The sequence below is a fragment of the Olea europaea genome, chromosome 18 (assembly GCF_002742605.1).
Source record: "Olea europaea var. sylvestris chromosome 18, O_europaea_v1, whole genome shotgun sequence".
Lineage (NCBI taxonomy): Eukaryota > Viridiplantae > Streptophyta > Magnoliopsida > Lamiales > Oleaceae > Olea > Olea europaea.
This window is the reverse complement of record NC_036254.1, coordinates 34,215-54,057: the sequence shown is the minus strand read 5'-3', so window position 1 is coordinate 54,057 and position 19,843 is coordinate 34,215. Positions and strand designations below refer to the sequence as shown.

The following is a 19,843-nucleotide window of genomic DNA, read 5'->3' as shown; positions in this document are numbered from 1 at the left end:
TTTTTTTTTCCTCGTAATGTGAACAAGTAAACTTCTATTAGTTATTTGAGATCAAGAAAATCTTTTAATAAATATGTCAATAAGTAACTGTTATTTATTGTTTAATTAAATAAGCCATAAAAAACAGTAAAGTGGTTAGAAGTGTGGTTCTTTGCTCCTTATCTTTTGGATTGATTAACGAGTTTATTGTCCTTTAAATGCCGGATGTCAAGTAGTTTTGCTCCTTTCTTCCTTTCAAGCTCATGTTTGTCATCCATTAAAAGAATTTTTTTTTTTCCAAAAAATGAGTTTTTAAATAGTGATATTTTTTAAGAATGCATAATTAAAAAATAAAATACTTTGAATTTACGTGTAAAATATTTTATTGTGGGAATTTTGAATTTGCATGGACTAAATTTGTACCTCATCCATTTAGAGAGATTGGTCAAGTTGGGCAAATGAAGGTTGAATTTTCTAGTATTGAGTTGAAAATCTTTTAAGTGAAAGAAAAAAGACATTACTTGTTAGATCAAACTTAAATTGTCCAATTTATGGACGATAATATAGAAAACTCTATACTCAAGGAGAGCTAGAGAGAAATGAACAATGGATTTTTGAGTACGCGGAGGATATCATTGCCTATAAGCTTATAAATGGGGGAATGTACAAGGGGTCAATCAATCTTGAGAGAAGGTGGACTCAAGTCGCTCATTTTTTTATTTGGTAAAATCAGATAATCCAATTTGGATTTTCTTCTAAATTTGATGCAATTAGATCACTCAATTTTGAAATACTTTAAAATTTGATCATTTTTGTCCACGATGCAGAAAAATACACTTCACCTATCTTAGAAAACACTTTTTACAAAAAACATACGAGTTAAAAGCACATTTGCTATATGTTGATAATACACCCACTAGTTCAACAAATTAGTCAGCTAAAGTAAGAACAATGAGCAAATTGATGGGGTAAAAGATTTCATTATATTAAATTTACAAGTGGGTAATCTAGATACAACTTATATAGGTAGGTGACCATCAAATATGGGAAGAATACATAGCATGTTTGGTAGATTTTTTAATCCAATTAACATTAATTTTTTAACCGTTATTTCATTATTCCAACCGTCATTTTGTAATTCTTCTCTCATATATAGGACCAACTTTATCTCTAACGATCAAAAAATCAATTAACAAAATCTCTACCATACAAGCACATAATTTCAATAGTTTAATTATACTATTTCACATTGAACTAACTTATAAAAATATTTCAAAAATCATGTTATGAATTACAATAATATTAGAAATCCAATTCAACAGTAATATCTCTCTACACAAATACCCGAATCCGCCTTTCACCATAGCATTACCAGGATACAGCCATGGCTAGGATAACCACACCATCAATACCCACGGGGCAGTCTTCTAAACGATCGGACTATTGATCCTATTTTCCACAATGACCTCTTCTATTTGAAATACTGTTTTACCCTTACTTTTATAATTTGCAAGATGTATCCTGTATCTTTCGGGACTTATTAATTAGGACATATATCTATATTTTTCAATCTTTCAAACACCTCTAAATATTCTTTGTATCTTGATAATTTTTCAAAGATCTTAGGGTGATCTTCCTTAGTTATGTATCCTCGAACTAATCCTTCTGAGACTTCTTCTTGTATATCTCTATGTTTAGCTATAATATCTTCTACCTTTCTTATTTCTCTGCTAGTTCTTACAGAATCAAATCTTATATTATGCTTACAAAAATAATCTATATCTTGGTATATTTCTTCAATTTTTTCTTTGCCAACAGGAAATATATCTTCAGACTTTTCAGCTAATTTAAATAAAAACGAAATATCTTTCTCATCTAAGTATAATTTGAGATTATCATTAGAAGTGGATGTGGATGCTTGTGAATTGTTCATCAGAATTTATCAAAGCATAAGTATGTAAAAGCAAGTAAATAACTTACAGTAATCAAATGGAAGTAAACATGCTTTCCCTCCAGTATGCTCTTATAGATGCGTTGCATGTACTTAATCAATCTTCTGAATCAAGTAAAGATTTAAAATATTTTTTGAAATCATTTGAGTCCACAACTGCTTTCGCAAAAGGCTTTTCAATTAAGGTTGCATTTCTCATTCTAGAGAACTAGCCGTGTTTCCACAAACGCTATCTTACAATATCCAGAGTCTCTGTTTTCACCTCTATCCAAACTTTTTTCAGAATCAAATTCTTACTTGGAACGAAATTTTAAAAGATAACTCACACTCAAGGTGCTACAATTTTGTTAGAAAACTGCCTTTTTCCCCTAAATCATTCATCAAAGATGGGTACTTTGGTATGGATAACATCCATTCAAAATCAATGTTTTGAAAATCTTTTAAAATTTCTATCTGTACTGTCGAGGAATCATGAGAAATTTAACGAAATCCTTTTATGAAAACTTTATTGAACATAACAAATTTTACTTTGATATTCATAAACTGAAATAGTACATGCTTACAATCTATATTTACGTACCTTTGGTACTCCCCTTATAAAGTTTAGAACTCCATAAGTGATTACCTTATTACAAGTTTTGCTATCTTCAAACTATCTAATATTTTTCTGAATACAAGTGGTGTATACAGATTACAAAAGATATATATCTAAGATGTGTTTCTTCAGAGTGTTTAAGAGATAAGTTGTTTCGAGATATCTTCCTTCTCCCTTCTTGCCTCCTTTTATAGAGGTTTTTGAGAATCTTATCTTGACAGGTGTCTCCCGCTTTCTTTTGGTGGATAGCTGAGTAGTCTTATTTCCACCGATTTCTCCATTATCTTCTTGTTAGGTGGACCTCTCCTTTTGAAATTATTTGCATTATCTTTGAATTTGTCTTCCACTTTTGACAACTGGTGGGTTAGTGGTCATAATTATGGAGATTTTCTTACACTATTTTCTGTCTTTTAGCAGCCACAGTTTTTCTTTAATAAATTTCTTTATTAAAGTAGTGATAATGGGCTACTTTTGTCACTATCACTTTTCTATCTTTGAATCAAAGAATTCTGCAGGGAATTCTTCACTATTGAGAGATGCTTGACTCATATCTTCCACTACGCAGTACTCACAATGGTGATCACTGTAGTTCCATAGTAGTTTGCATAGTTCTTTAGCCATATCTTCTGATCCATGTACTTGGTTGGAGATAATTGCAGATAATAAATGGTCAAGATAACAAATATATTCTTCCTTTGTAGCCATCCTTGCATTAGAGTAGATAATACGGTCCTCAGATGGATAAACCCATATTTTTTCTTTTACAGTAATTATCTGAGTTACGTGTTCAAATATTTCTTTGTGCCTTTTTACTCTTCTGTAAGGCATTATATTTAAAATATCTTGATATCCATTTTTAACAACCTTTTGACTGGTTGGTAAAAAATATTGGTTTGTAAATCCCATTTCGATTACATGGAACGATGAATGCATATATTCAAAAACGTGATCCCATTCCATAGTTGTTGAATGGAATCTGATGTATATATTTGTTGTCTTGACGACTTCAGTATATCTTTTAACAGCTTTCCTGATATTAACTGGAAGCTGGGCTATTTTTTTGAGATTTTTGTTGGAATATATACAGAGTATATTTCCTATATCAAAGCAGTTTCGTACCCAGTTGGATGGTGCTCCTGAATAGAAGTTTATCTTGTTGTATTTTGCATAGTGGAGAGTTTTCATCCACTTTCCTATCTCCAGATATCAATCTGATAGAACATTAAAAATAACAATAAAGAACATCACTTCTTCATGGTTATCTTTTCTGGGAATTTTTGCTTCATGGCATATCTTGACAATATCTTTTGGATATATTCTTTCAATTGAAAGTTTAGATTGAGTTTGGCCTTGTGAAGAGCTACCTTCGCTTTTGATATCTTGAATGTTTTTCCTAGTGGGAATTTTTATATCTTCATTACCAGTAATACGCTTAAGTATTCCCTGTGAAGGGGTTCCTATTACCTTCTTCTCTTTCTCTTTATCCTCGGGGAGAGCGCTAGTATTCACAAGTCCCTACGAAGGGATACTAGACTTGGTACAAGTTACTTCTACCTCAAGGGCTATATTTTTGCCTCGAAGGCTATCTTGGATATTTTGAATTTGTGTTTCCAAATAGGAAACTTTTATCTCAAGTATTTGGACTTTCGTCCCTAGTTATTCTAGCTTCATCCCTACTAAGATAATCAGGAAGAAAGTTAGTTTTACCTTTTATGTATTCAATCTCAAATTTGAAATATGAAAACCAAATTTGTATTCTAATAATATATCTATTGGTAATAGATGGATCAACATTATTTTTCAAAAAAGGTTTTAACTTGAGTATTATCAGTTCTAATCAATAACTTCTTTGGTAATAAATAATCTTCACATTTTTTAACTCCCATTTTTACAGCAATGAGTTTTTTTCTATTCATCTCATATCTTGTTTCAACTTCTTTAAATGTTCCTGATGTATATCCTGCAAGTATCTCAGGACAAGAACAATCCTTTTCACATTTATATTCTTTCTGATTCTTTTTCACCTTTAATACTGCTCCCCAGAACTTATCTGAAGCATCAGTTTCAAGGATAAAGAAATCTTCATCTTGTGGAATTATAAGTTTGGGCAATACCTTTAATTCTTCGTTTACCTTCCTTATATTTTCACAATCTTTTTCTTCCCAAGAACACATAATATTTTTTTTTATTTTGGAAGAAAATAATTTTTTAATTTGGCACAATTTTCAATGAATCTTTCAGCATAATTCAATATACCGAGGAAGCTTTGTAATTGTTTTTTATCTTTGATTTATTCAGGAAATTTTTGAAATTTTTCTCCAATATGAGATTGCAATTGCAATTCTCCTTCTTTTATAATTAATCCTAAAAATTCTATTTCTATTTTAGCCATCTCAGCTTTCTTTTGAGAAGGTATAATATCACGTTTCTTCATAATATAACAAAATTTCTCAAGATGTTCAATATGTTCATCAATGTTATTTGAATAAATAAGTAAACCATTTACATATGCAATACAAAAATGAGTAATTGGTTTGATTACCTTATCCATTCTTTTTTGGAATATCTGTGGTGCATTTTTCAACTCAAATGGCATTACATTCCATTCGTATTGTCCTAAAGGATTGGGGGTACTAAATGCAGTTAATGGTTTAATTTCTTCTGTAAGTATAATTTGCCAAAACCCTGACTTACAATCAAATTTTGAAAATATCTTTTTATTTTGTACTTACTTAATAAGGGTGTCCTTGTTAGGCAAGTAATATCCATCAAATTTGGTAACTTCATTTAGCTTTTTATAATTTATCACCATCCTGACTTTTCCTCTTTTTATCTCGCTATGTTTTCTAACCATAAAGGCTGGACTGCTATGTGGACTTTTACTAGGCCTAATTAATTTGGCTTCTAGCAATTCTTTTATCTGTTCTTTAAATTCCTTTTGGTTATCTACACTATATTTCATGGGTTTGACTCTAACAATAGTGTCTGGATTGGTTAATTCTATTTTTGCTTTTACTTTATCTGTATTCCATTTTTCTAATGGATTTTCAGAATATGTTTTAGAAATTTTTTTTTTCAATTGCTCTAACCTATTTTCTGTTGTCATTTTTAAGATTGTAACTGGTTTAAATTTTTCTGTACTCCAACATCCACCACGCTGGGTTGAGGAACTCTAATGGTTTATGTCTGTGTATATTATGGTAACAGCTTTATTTATTTTTTATGTAAATATTTTGTGTGCACAAGGAGTTGTGAACATATATTTATCAATATATTGTGTAAATGGTGCATATTTTAATAGGAAATTTTGTCCTAATAAAATATCACATCCAATTGTGGCTAACATATATATTGTATCAGCAAATACTTCTCTAAAGGAAATTAGAAAAGGTACTTGCGTAGCATATTTTCAATTTATTACCTTATTTCCACCTGCTGTTGTAACAGTGGCTATCTTCTTTGAATTGTATTTTCAGTATTCAGATGGTAGTACATTTGGTAAGTATAAGCTTATTGTACTTCCTGTATCTAAGTAAGTATGAAACTTAATTCTACAATAACTTTTTATATTGAGTGTAATTTCAATATATGGACTCATGAGATTAGTACTTATTACTCTTTTCATGATAACAATGATTTCATATTTTCATCTATTTTTCATATGATGATTGGATTATCATCAATTGTTATTTTCAAATATCCTTGGCAGATTTTATAATGACTATATTTATCAAGAAAGTTCATTTCTAGTAGAACAGGTGAACGATCAACTCCATACAATTCATCTTTATATAGAATTATTTCTTTAGTATATTCTTTCTGATCTTCCCCTATAAATATAAGAGGGAACTTTACATATTTTCTTATTTCAAGATTATTTCCTAAATAATCCTTGAATATATAAGGTTCTAGTATTTCAAAGTCTATTAAATGGTTAACAAATTTAGCATTTACATGACTTTTATCTGCTCCAGTATCTATAAGGACAAGAAAATTCTTCTTGTATCCTTCTTGATTTACATATCTTGTCTTAATGTAATATTGCGAACTTGATGGTTCAGCAACACTTAAATTCTTATGTTTACTTATCTTAGAGTCTTGTCTAGAGGGGAATTTTGCAATAAGATTATCTCCTTCTAGGCTGACACTATTTCTTCTTATCAGTTTTCCATCAGAATTAATTTCTCTAGGTTGTTTGTGGAAATCAAGCATTATTTGTTCAGGTATAGTGACTTCTTGTTCTTAGTATTTCCTAGGAGGTATATATTGTGCTAATTCCTTAAAATCTTTATGTATGATAATATTATCAGTTATTTTTTTTAAATTGTTATGATGACTAGTACTAAAAGCAAAAATTGATTTTATACTTATACTAATAGCCTTACTTTTTCGTAACATTCTCAAGTTTCCAATTCTATAATATAAATTGAAACTTTGATCAATATTTTCATCAATTAGTGATATTGCATAATTTGGTTTTACTGTAAATATTATCTTTTGATAGACTAAGTTTCCTACAACTGTTCCTAATAGAGCATCTATAGGATCTTGTAAGATTCTGTTGTCCATACAGTATATTTCTATTGGTATGTTCATACCTTCTCTAAAGAATCATTTTACCATTATCTGGACTCCTCCTATTTCAACACATTTCAATTTGTTTATAATGTTTTCCGGAATTTTGGATAACTTTTGTTTTACCCATTTTTTTGTGATTATAGGAATTCTCGTTTTTCCTATAGTATCTTCTATGTTGATAGACATTTCTTTATAATTCATATTTACAATTGTTTTATTTACTCTTGGTAATATTTCTAAGAATCCTTGATAGAATACATCTTTGTCTTGTAGGTCTAATATTTTCTTGGTTATTCCTTTTTATTTTTTAATATCAAAGGTAATTTCTTGGTTTATACCTTCTATCGAGTTTTCAACTTCTTCAGTTGTTTCTATTTCTATTTCTGCTTGTTGTATCTCTTGATTCATATATACTATTTCCTCTAATTCTTTCCTCAGATGAGAATGTATCTAATTCATAAATGCTACTGCATTCACTATTTAGATCTCCAAAATATTCAATTGGTTCTATATCACTATCATCTTGGAATTTTTCATAAATTCTAAGAGTTTTTATATTCTATCTATCTTTCTTTTTAGGACATTGAAGGGCAATGTGTCCTTCTTCATTACAGATGAAACATCTACATTTTTTAATATTTCTTGGTTTAAATTTTTTATTCCAATTTCTTTTCTTGAAATATTTTTTGTGTGGTTTAAAATTCCTTTTCTTGAAATTTTTTGTAGTTTTTGAATTTTCTTTTATATTTCTTATATGGTTTATATTTCTTCTTATGACATCCAAATTGTTCAACTTGGCCTATATCTTTGTAACAGTATAAGGAATTCTTTCTTATTTTATATGCTTTCTTACTTTCAAGGGCTTTTCTGTACCACATGCCTATCATTCTTTTTGTAAATTCAATCCTACTTCCAAGACTATCTATTTTTACTCCTTCCTCTTCTCCTAGAGGTAATAATTTCTCATATTCTTTTAATAACTTAATTCCCTATGAGAATGGTAACTTAGTAAAATAAGACCTTAATATAGGTTTATTTTCTTGATAATCTCCTTGATTTAATATATAGTATAATTCTTCAAATTTACATGTGTATCTTTCTAATTCACACATATCACATATCTTTAAATTTTCCATTGATATCAATCCTTCATTATATTCATCTTGTTTTCTTTCTTCTTCATTAGAAGCATATCTATTTTCTAAGAATTATGTTCTTAAGATTTTTTCAAACCTTTTTAATATCTCCTGTATATTTTGATCATTTAAAGTATTCCTATTATCTAATACTTCAATTCTATTATCTCCATACTTTATTCTTCTTTTAATAGATTCTGGTAACTTTCTCCACCATTCAGAAACAATTCCTCTGAATGTATGTACTATAAAACTAAAAGCTGTATATATTTCCCATTTATTAAATTGTATTGCTAAATCTGTACTTTTCATCCATGTTTCAATAGCTTTATTTTTATCTACACAGTCTAGATCTAACCATACTCCTGTTGTGTGGATTGGTTCATTATAGAATTTTATTGGATTTATTTCATTTATGGATTGTTTTCTTATATATCCAGTGTATTTTTTATGTGTCTTCTATATTGATTAATACCTTCTTTAAGAGGTATTGTAGTACCATAAGGGCAATCATATTCTTCATCACTGCTAAATTCTATTTTTATATTTTGACTTGATGATAGATTAGTATTCATCTTTGTATTTTTCATTTTTTCAGTTAATTCTTCTAACTGTTTTTTATATTCATCATATTTTTCACCGGTAGATTTTAAGAATTTTTGTTCTAATTCTTCTATATCTGTAATCATATATTATTTTTCTTCATGTTTTTTCCCTTTATTATTTTCCTTTTGTGTTATCCTAAAATCTTGAGGTGGATTAATTATAATTCTATCTTTTCCTTTAAGATTTTTATCTAAAGAGCATTTCCTACTTGTAGATCATGTTCTAAGTTTTCAAGTCTTTTGTGTATATCCTCAAAACTTTCATTTATGGTATTTTTAGGTAAATAGGAATAACTAGGCTTTTTATGTTTTTCTACTTTTTTCAAAAAATTTTCAATTATATTTTCTTCATCTATTATGTTCATCATAATTTTAAGTTCATAATCTGGCTCTGATACCATTTTTTCGGACAGTGTAGTGGAGGGGTTATGATTTTTGAGCCAATTAAAATCTTCATAAGTATTTAAAACATCATAATAGAATTTATAAAATTCACTATCTTTTGTTAAGATTTTTTCTTCAATAATTATATTTAATTTTTTAATTCTTCTTTCCATGTTAAGAATTATTTTATGTATATCATTTTTGGTTTTGATTGCTCTTTTATCTATATAAATATTTTTATGTTTTAATTTTGGATCTAAATATTCGACAAAGGAATTTTTTAGATCTTCTTTTGAATAATTTAATTCATTATTTGTTGCATTTCTTAGATCAATAAAATTTTGAATAATATTTGGGTTTAAATTTATTAAAGATTTATGATTTATATTTCTCTGAGGACCTAATTGAAGGTTTTTATGCATTGTAATGACTTTGGTTGCAAATTCTTTATGAGAGGTATTTTTGGAAAAAATATTGTTCAAAGGCTATTATTCAAATGACTATATTTTTTGGTCTAATCTTACAAACTACTCTTATATTTAGGCTATATGTAGGTATTTCCTCCAATACCCACGCATGGCAAGGATAATCTCTACTCAAATTCTCTCTCTACAAAAATACCCACACAAATACGCACAGCCATGGCTAGCATAATCCCTATGGCTTCATCAATTAGACCCTCGCTCTCCTCTTTCGGGTCTCGCTTTGCTTACATATTCGTAGTGGTGTTTTAATTCGTAGTGGTTTGGAGATGGCGATAGTGAGGATAAAAGGGATGTCTATGTTCATAGGCGACACTTGGAATTGCCAAAATGGAGAGCAAGAGCAGCTCCGTTTAAATAAAGAGATCGGTAACATACGTACTAAATTCAAGAATGGAAAGACAAGTTGTAAAACACACACATTTGAACATGTATATGCATCTGGGCAAGTATATGGGTTTGCTATTTTAACTATTTGATAAACTTTAAATTGTTCTTTTGGAATGTAGATTTTTTGAGTTAGTAATCTGACGTGAGTGGTAGTTGAAGATTAGTGAAATTAACTTGGAAATATATATCTGGATCTGGTTAATTATCCACGAAAGTTTGAGTTGTAGAGCAGAGAAATATAAAATAATTAAGCTATTTGTACATTAACTTTGACATTCTAGTTGACAGTTGGATGATGTGTCAAGATTGCAATGGTTGAGTTAAATGTGTGAGATGATGTAAGATTGTGTCAAGTGTAAATTCAGTAAATCAGGATATAAACTATAATGTACATATAGCAAGATTGAATCTAAAATTTCACTAGATTTCGTGGAACATATTATCATCAAAATCAATGGAAAATGGAGCTGTTCTCAGCATTGGCGGCAGAATTTGTAGAGCAATAAGTTAGCATCAGCCTAATTTTTTTTCTTTGTGAGGGTTGCAGCAGTGTATGTGGTTTCATTTGTCTTTGCATTTGAGATCTTTTTGTCGTGTTAAAATGGAAGCTTGCTTCCATTAGACGTGTTGATAAATACAAATCCTGTTTTCAATAGTATAAATCCTGGGATATAGGTGACAGAATCGATGAACTTTGTGCCAAGGAAAATGACGTGGCTTGTGACTAATGGAAATATATCATTTGTTAATGAGATTGGCCCTAAAATTCAAGGGAAATGGTGTGATTTGTGACTAATAGAAATATTAGTGATTGTGATCGATTAATTGTATAATTTATAATTAATACGTTAATTGTGACCTACTAATTATTTAATTTATGACATTATATGTGATTGTGACTCATAAATCGTGTCGTACGTGATTGTAACCTTATGTAATATTGACTTAGCATGTGATCGTGATCCATAAAATTGTGTGGCATATAATTATGACCAGTTTAATTTCAATTATATATCACAACATCTATCGAAGTCACGAATGTGACTAAATTTTTGAATGGTCACAATCACTATTACATAACTATCTAAAATCATCATCACCATCATCATCACCATCACCATCACCATCATTATTATTTTCAAAAATTAGGTTCTCACATTTTGTGACTTCTTATAGAATTTTGTAACCTATAATTTAATTATTCGGGTCACGATAATAATGACACATAATTTATAGTCATAGTCACATACTGCAAATCATACAAGATCATAGTCACAAAAACATAATTTGTAGGTTACAAATACAGTTGTATTCATAAGTTACACATTTTTTTTATAGGTTACAAATTATTTATTGGTTACAATTTACCAAAATAACTAGTCACAACTTAGTGTACTATTACAAATAATCAAATTAATTGTTATTTATCGATCACAAAGACATAAATCATAGGTCACAGTTACAAATTTGGTCATAATCACATATTTAGAGTTCAAGTATTATTAATCATAATTACTCGTTTTATTAGTTACAATTACTCAATAATTGATCACAACTTTTTTTCTTTTCACAAATCACCAAATGTACAGGTCACAACTTATTTCATTGTTACATGTTATCAAATTAATTGGTTACAAGCTATTCTTGATCATAATTAATAAATTAATTGGTTATAACTTATTTATCGATCACAAAATTACAAATTATAGGTCACTATTGTAAATTTAGTCACAAGATAACACATTTTTATAGGTTACATATTATTCGATCAAATTATGAAATTAATTAATTACAATTTATTTATCGGTCACAAAGACACAAATTGTAGATTATAAGAAATATGATCACAATCATATATTCTTTGGTTATATATTATTTATCAGTCACAAATTACTCGTGTTATTGGTCATAATTACTCAATAATTGGTCAAAGTTACCCGATGATTGGTTATGACTTAATTCTCGATTACAAATTATCAAATTAATTGATCATAAGTTATTTTATTAATCATGAAACTACAAAATATAAGTAACAAATTATCATACTAATTACTCAGAATTTGTTTATCGATCAAGAAATCACAAATTGTAGGTCACAATTACAAATTTATCACATGTTTTCTAGATCATGTATTATTTAATCAAATTATCAAATTAATTGATTTATTTATTAATCACAAAGACACAAATTATAGATCACAATTACAAATAGTCACAGTTACATTTTTGTAGGCCAAGTATTATCAAATTACTCGTTTTATTGGTCAAAATTATCCAATACTTGGTGACAACTTATTTTTTTAATCACAAATCACAAAATGTATAGGTCACAACTTACTTTACAATTAGAAAATTATCAAATTAATTAGTCACAAGTTATTTCTCGATTACGGATCACAAAATATATGGGTCACAACTTATTTCAAGATCACGAATCCACTAAGTGGCTCATGTATTATTTTTTCAAGGATCTTTACTGGTCGAAATCTTCGAGCAACGAGTCAACCTCCACACTTGAGATCTACGAGTTTGATTCTAGATATGTCTCATTATTTGTTGGAGCATTGCTCTCTATAAAAAATGCTTTTGTAAATTTTATTAAAAAATCAAGTGGTCACATTTTGTGAGGCTTGATAAAAAGTTTGTTCACATTTTGTAACCCTGATAAAAAGGTTATGATCTATAATTACTCAGGTCAAGATCATAATCTAGCATAACTTATGGTCGTAATCACATATTAGTTACAAATTACACAAAATCACAATATTATTTTGTGGATCACAATTGAAAATTTATCACAAATTATACACTTTCTTAGGTCACTGTCTTATTTATTGATCATAAAAGCTATTCATCACACCCCAACCTCATTCCACTCCATTCCCATGTATTACATTGTAGAATTTACTATCACTACGCCACCACCACCCAAACAACCTCAATCTCGTGGTCGCTGTCTCCGTCGCTACATCTGCTGCAGCCACCACTTCAAATAACAAACCACAACCACCACTTGCACCTACAATCCTCCGGCTGGTTAAAGAAATCCCTAATTTAGACCTGCCACTGCAGTTGCCACCACCTCATACCCCCAACCACATCCACCACCTTCACTTACAACCATCCTGCTGGTTAAAGAAATCCCTAATTTAGACAAAATGGCAACCCTAACCTTAATCCCACTCTACCGTCGAGGTCCTCGCGGCCGACAGTATAGGGACATTTCATCCACGTGAAAATCATTTTCCCCTCAAATCTCAAAGTTTTTAGCTGTCACACAGAACAGAGACATTTCTCTTTCAGCATAGTCCTTGAGCCTCCAAGCCCTGTGATGGCGCTACTCGCTGATTCTCCATCCCACATCACCACATTCATCAGAGAGTCACCCACAGGAAAATCATTTCTCCCTCAAATCTCATCGTTGATTTTGGCCAACCTCGAAGTACTGGATATTCTCTCTCCTCCGCGTCTAGAGCTGGTACATTACTATGTGGTTATTTAGGGCTTCGTTGAGAGGATCAGTGAAGGGAGTTTTGATTTATTGGGGTTCAACGAGTGGGGTTGCATGGGATGGCTACGATGTCAGATAGGGTGATTTGGAGTGTTATACCTTATATTTTGAACTAATCAAAATTGAACGTGCATTACATGTTATTCTAAAATATTTTATAAGTGATGTAAAAGTAATATTTGATGTCGATTTCTTGGAGGATTTGATGAGTCTCAAACGAATTAAAGAAAATAAAATTTATCATAAAAATTTAAGAGAAGAAAATTACACTCTTAAAACTCAATTTCTATGATTCAAATTTTTTGTAATAATGAAATACTATAAATAAGCAATCTTTTTATATTACATTTGATACATAAAAAATTAATTGTTAATACATAAATTTAAACACTTATTAAAATTTTAAGATCCATAAATATGAATAAATTCATTTATAATAACTCTAAATTCATGTAATTCAAGATTCGAAAATTTATTGAATTTAGATTAATATGAATGCAATTAATTGAAAATTAATAATACAAATTACATAAATGAAAATAACCATGTAGTATTTATTATATATCGAAAAACGAAAAATAATGTATTATTAAAATAATTGAATTGTAGGATGTTAAAAGCGTCCAAAAAAAGATTTTCCATTGATGTAATATTTTAATATAATTATAAATAAATTGAATTGCATAGGATTAAAAGCGTTCAAAAAATGATTCTCCTATATCAATTTAAATATCGAATTTTTAAATAGCAGACTATAAAGTAATTTTCCTTTCCCATCAAATATTCTACCTAATTCGGACAGTGATTTTCAAGTTACGGTTGAAGTCGGACCGGCCCATAAGTTCCGAGCCCAACTCGAACAAATCCTGTACTTAACAAATCCTGTACTTAACGCGGCTTATCGATACCGCTGATATTAGAAGCAACGGAGCACACAGGATTAATAATTTCTTGGAGCCCAAGCCAGTGGCCAAAATCCCAGAAAATTCTTCCCATAAAATCCCTCTAACAATTTCCATAAGGAGAGAATTACATCAGAAAAGGAGTTAGTTTTATTTGCAGGTGTTTGTTTGGTTTGAAGCCGTTCTTTTGCAACTTTTTGGCAGAATTTCTTATGGTATTTTCTGAGCCCTGTTTCTATGATTTTGTATTAATTGTAATATTTGAATGACGCTGCAAGATGTTTTCTTTATTTTTATTTTTCTTTTTCTTTTTAATTCAAATTTACCTTTGGGAGAATTTTACTATAGGAAGATTTATGGGGAATGTTTTGAATTAATTAATCTGTATTGTGATTTGGACAAGTTCATAATTGTAAGAAGTACTAAACTAAAGGGGTGGCACTTACTGGATATGAAATAGGGATAAATTAGTTAAGATAATTGAAAACGATTTAAATGTATATAGCCCCTTTTAATACTTCTATTGTATTAGCTAGGTCTCTAATTTCGTTTTAACAAGGTTCATCAAATTGCAAAAGGTTCAAATGTTGAGCTCTGGTACCAAATTGTTGAATTTGAATTCACAAATTAAAAATATAACTTTATTTATGAGATGCAATTTACACAATTTTTGATACACACCAAGACCACTAACCTCTCTTATATTATTTAAAAATGGAGCACTCACAGTAATTTCTCTCTTCCGTTCTCATCACTGCACTCTTTTTCTCTTTCACTCTATATATAGGCAAAATATGGCAGTGGCTTTGTCTTTGACATACTTCTATAATGTCGGTTTCTTCAAATAAAATCAGCACTAATCCTTCCAGATTCTTCTAGCTTGGAGGTGATGATAAAATTGATATCTTCTGGGTTCTTCTTCAATGTTGGTGGCTATGAAAAAAATATGGAAAAGGCGGTGCTGGTTTCTTCATTAAATCCCTTTTCCAGTTATCTACTTTGTGAAATTGTTGATCTACCTCATTGAAAGTGATTTAAGTGTATATAGCCTTGTTTTATAGTTCTATTGAGTCCGATCATCAATTAATTATGAAATGTGTGAAGGCCTTTTCATTTATCTACTTTGTACAATTGTTAATCAACCACATTAAAGTGATTCAAGTGTATGTATTCATATGTCTATTGAGTCGTCTCATGGTCTCTTTTTCTGTTATGCTTCCACGAAGCTCATTAAATCACAAAGGTTCAAATACCTTTTCAGTTATCAACTTTTTACGATTGTTGATCAACCTCTCTGTCTAGGTTAACTATGTACATCTGTCCATCGCTATCCCCTAGACAGTGCATTCTTGCGGGGTTATATGTGGGTTAGGGCAAAAATATGACAGTTTGTGGAGTGTTGAAGAGGTCTTCTAGCTCCATCCTCCCTCTCCGACGAAAAAAAAAGAAAAAAAAAAAAAGAAATTGAAGAATTTCTATTATAAAGTGGATATAAGGAAGGGAATTCATGTTGAGTTGTTTGATCATTACTAGGACTTGCTATGCATTGCACAGTTGAACCGAGTTCTTGATCCGTTGTAGCCTAATGGTAGATATTTAAAAATCCGACTCGACATTATGTCGTTCATCATTCAAGTTATTTTCTCAATATGTGTTAAGGGAAAAACTTTGATAAATGTTGATATTTCTCTACTGTGATTGCCAAATTTGTGCTTGTTGATGCTTTTTGTCTAAACGTGTCATGTTAAGTCAATTAGAAGAACTTGTTCTATTCTGTTGCGTCTTATAATGCAATTACAATATCTGATCTGGTTGCTGTTGTTGTTGCTGTTTTTGTTTCTTATTCTTCATTTATCCACTAGGTCAATCTAGTTGGTTCATTGCACTTTGGTTTGGTTTAGTAGCTATATGTCATTTCGTTCTCTTTTTCCAAAGATTTCATAATTTGATTCTGAACTGATTTCATATGATATTTATATGTTAGATGCCTCTTTGTTAAGCAAGCCAATAAGAAATACCTTTATCTACATGTTATCATTGATGCTTATGATCTCACATTTTGTTCCTGTTTTATCTTTAGGCCTCTAGTGTAGTGGTTGGTTGTGTTACTGTCGGAGCTGCTGCTTTGGGCAGTAGATGGATGATAAGAGCATGGGAAGCATTCAAAAATCGTCCTACAGTTCCTCGTGCTCGAAGATTTTATCCTGGTGGATTTGAAATGGTCATGACAAGGCGAGAAGCTGCATTGATTCTTGGAGTGAGGTAAATATTCTAAATTTGTTCATGTTCACGCATTTCATTGTTTCTTGTTCAGGATTTTGCTTGACATACTTTTTGAGTCTAGGAAATTCTTATTGACGATTTTCATCTCTAATATACGATCTTGTTATCAGAGAGCATGCTGTAATGGAGAAGATCAAGGAAGCTCATAGGAGAGTAATGGTGGCAAACCATCCTGATGCTGGCGGTAGTCATTATCTTGCTTCCAAGGTTAACGAAGCTAAGGATGTTTTATTGAGGAAAACGAAGTCACCTGGTTCTGCATTCTGATTGAATTTTTCTTCTCTATCTATACATAGCATTCAGGAATCACATTTTGGATCCATGGCTTGAGTGTAATGGGCCATTGCCCAGTGAATTCGATGTACTTACATATATACAAGCAAATTAGTTTGTTTGAGCTGTTTTTTGGTGTTGGACTAATTAATAAATTAATTGTGTACTGTTGGAATGAATTTCAATGTATTTAAAATAAGATTTTGTAGCTATTCCGATTCATTGAAACCTAACTATATAAATTTGAGTAATAGATACTATTACAGAATCAAATAAATTTGAGGAATATTAATATTGATCTAACTTGAATGAAGTTGTAGATTTATACTAAAGTAGAATTCTTAATAAATTCTCTCTGATATTTTTATTTATAAGCTGATCAGGCCACATGGGAATAGCAGAAAAGAAAAGAAGATGCTGTGCTGTAACTGAACTGAAATTTAAGCAGAGGATACTCTATCTTCAATCGTGCTCCTGCATCATTTCCTATACACTCGATCATCAATGGCAAGAATAATCCAATCAAATTAATCCCAAAACCTGAAATCATACGCTCCTCGTACTCTTTTTTTTTTTTTTTTGATATCTTCCCCTTCTTTTTTTTTTTTTTTTTTTTGATATCCAGGTATCCCAGCTTACACTAGACTAAATCCTGGACCCCCAAGATCCTTGTCCTTAGAACCTTGCAGGGGGTAAATCGCGGGTTATGTCTCAACTGGATCACAGGTTCCCCCACCGCCTGTACACTTCTGCACACAAGAGATCTTCCTTCAAAGTGATTGTTCCATACCAAATAAATCTGGCCACAAGTTCCCACCAAGATTCGAACCTCCTCGTACTCCTCTTTCGACAGCAAGTTGCTCAACTATATCGAATACTGCAAAAGGAAGCTGTCCCCAACCTCAAAAACCCACATTCAAATTCCTTATGAAGAAGCCTTATGCGACCCCATCATGGGCCTCTCGCCTTAATCCTATTCCCTCTAATGTCTTTTCACTTGGCCACATACGTATATTTATAGATGTTAATGTTAATTGTTGAACTTTCTGCTTAATTTGAGCAAGTGAATTTTTTTCCGACTCCAATTCACAAAGTGGAACCTCTCTAATTTGCCCAAGGGAACAGAGGTCTATCTAGTTATGACAATTTACCCCGTCCCGCTCCTAATGGGGCAACCCCCCCTCCCCCCCCGGCCCCCGCACGGGGCATCCCCCAAAAAAATAAAAATAAAAATAAAAATAACTGAAGAGTTGAAACATATTCATGCTTGGTACACAAAAATTGCTCCGTTGCATACAAAATAAGGAGTCCAGGAATGTGCCTGACTGGGAAAAAGCAACACTCAAGTTGCTTTCAATGCCGAAGATTTCAGAGTTTTAAGACTAAATAATGCTTTTCCTTTAATTATTACATATCTGTATCGAGCCTTAGTAATGGTTAGCTCTTGAACCATTTATGTAATACCAAAGCTAATGCGTATTATCGACATTAAATAATCAAAGCTCACATCAAGAATCACAGCTCGGCACACCCAATAATAGTGAGAGTCAATATAGCAATAAGGAAGCGCAGGATTCTAGGAGAAAAAAGGTTAGAGACTCAGAGAAAAAAGGTTACTCACAGTCTGGCTGAATTTAGTTGGAATAATTGAGGGATATTGGAACTCTAATGGCAACAAATTCAAACCAATTGATGATTCAACAAATCCGATAAATGAGGAAAATCCAAATCAACACGAAGATCCATCAGCTTTTCCAAAACAAATTTTATGGAATAATATGTTAACAAAGCATATTTTATGGGACAATATGTTAAGAAAACATATTTTATGGGATCAGATCTTATGAAATTATAGACGCAGATTTTATGGAATTATATGCAGATTTTATGGATTCATAATATTTTTTGATTTACAGCTACATTATGTAATTTGCTTAAAAATACTCTTCTTTGTATTGCCTAAGTGTTCACATTGCAATCATTGAAAATAAGAAACATTAACTTTCAGAACATAATTCTGTGTATTTTTTTCTAGTTTCTCCTTAATGCCTTCTTCTTGCGTGGGAACCTATGTTTACTTGTTTACTTATTTATGGTGAACAACAAAGTTTCAGTGTCCTTTTGGCGATGCTTCTCTGATATCAGGCTCTTACTGACATATTGAAAACAAAATTGTTAAATGAAGTGAGAAAGTTGTACATTATTCCTGTAGGTGGGACCAATCCCTAAGGAACCTGGTAAGGCTGGATGTTAAATGCCATCTTCTGTTGTTATGCTATATGTAGAGTTGAAGCCCGAGGAGAGTTTATCGAATTACAATTGCCTAATTTCGTCTTGTCAGCATGGAATTGTACACAAAACAGTCTCTGTTTTTCAGGGGCTATATTGAAGCAATTAGGGACCTTAAAGAACAGCTTCAGTACGCGAAAGATATAGTAGTATTTGATGACATCGTTGTAGCATGCAGCAGATATTGCATTGCTTTTTTCCTTTAATTTTAACAGAGATAGACTTGTTATTGAAAAGGTAGCATTTAGAATATACTTCCAGTTGTGCTATATGCAAGTTTTTGTACAAGGCTGAAATTTGATCATAATTTTTTCTGTTAAGAAGCTATAATCTGTAGATTCCCATGTACACTCCAATTCCTCTTGTTCATAGAAAACAGAAGAATATTATCAGGTTTTTGTTTCTTTTTCTTACTAAGAATAACATCTAGTAGTCTTAATAGTATACCTTATGCTATTAGCAACTCTGAATAAATTTCTATCAGA

At 30.8% G+C, this 19,843-nt stretch overlaps 1 protein-coding gene across 2 annotated transcripts; it reads left to right on the top strand.

Moving 5' to 3' along the window:
- Nucleotides 1-14,512: 14,512 nt before the first annotated feature.
- Nucleotides 14,513-17,248, top strand: LOC111367028 (mitochondrial import inner membrane translocase subunit TIM14-3-like). Of its 2 annotated transcripts, XM_022987702.1 has the most exons (4): nt 14,520-14,728; nt 15,301-15,471; nt 16,594-16,775; nt 16,907-17,248. In XM_022987702.1, exons 2-4 carry the CDS (start codon nt 15,403-15,405, stop codon nt 17,061-17,063), a joined length of 408 nt encoding a protein of 135 aa, XP_022843470.1. In that variant the 5' UTR covers nt 14,520-14,728; nt 15,301-15,402; the 3' UTR covers nt 17,064-17,248. The 2 variants fall into 2 exon arrangements, with proteins under 2 accessions (XP_022843472.1, XP_022843470.1); XM_022987704.1 differs by lacking the exon at nt 15,301-15,471 and having other exon boundaries at nt 14,513-14,728.
- The last annotated feature ends 2,595 nt before the right edge of the window (nt 17,249-19,843 follow it).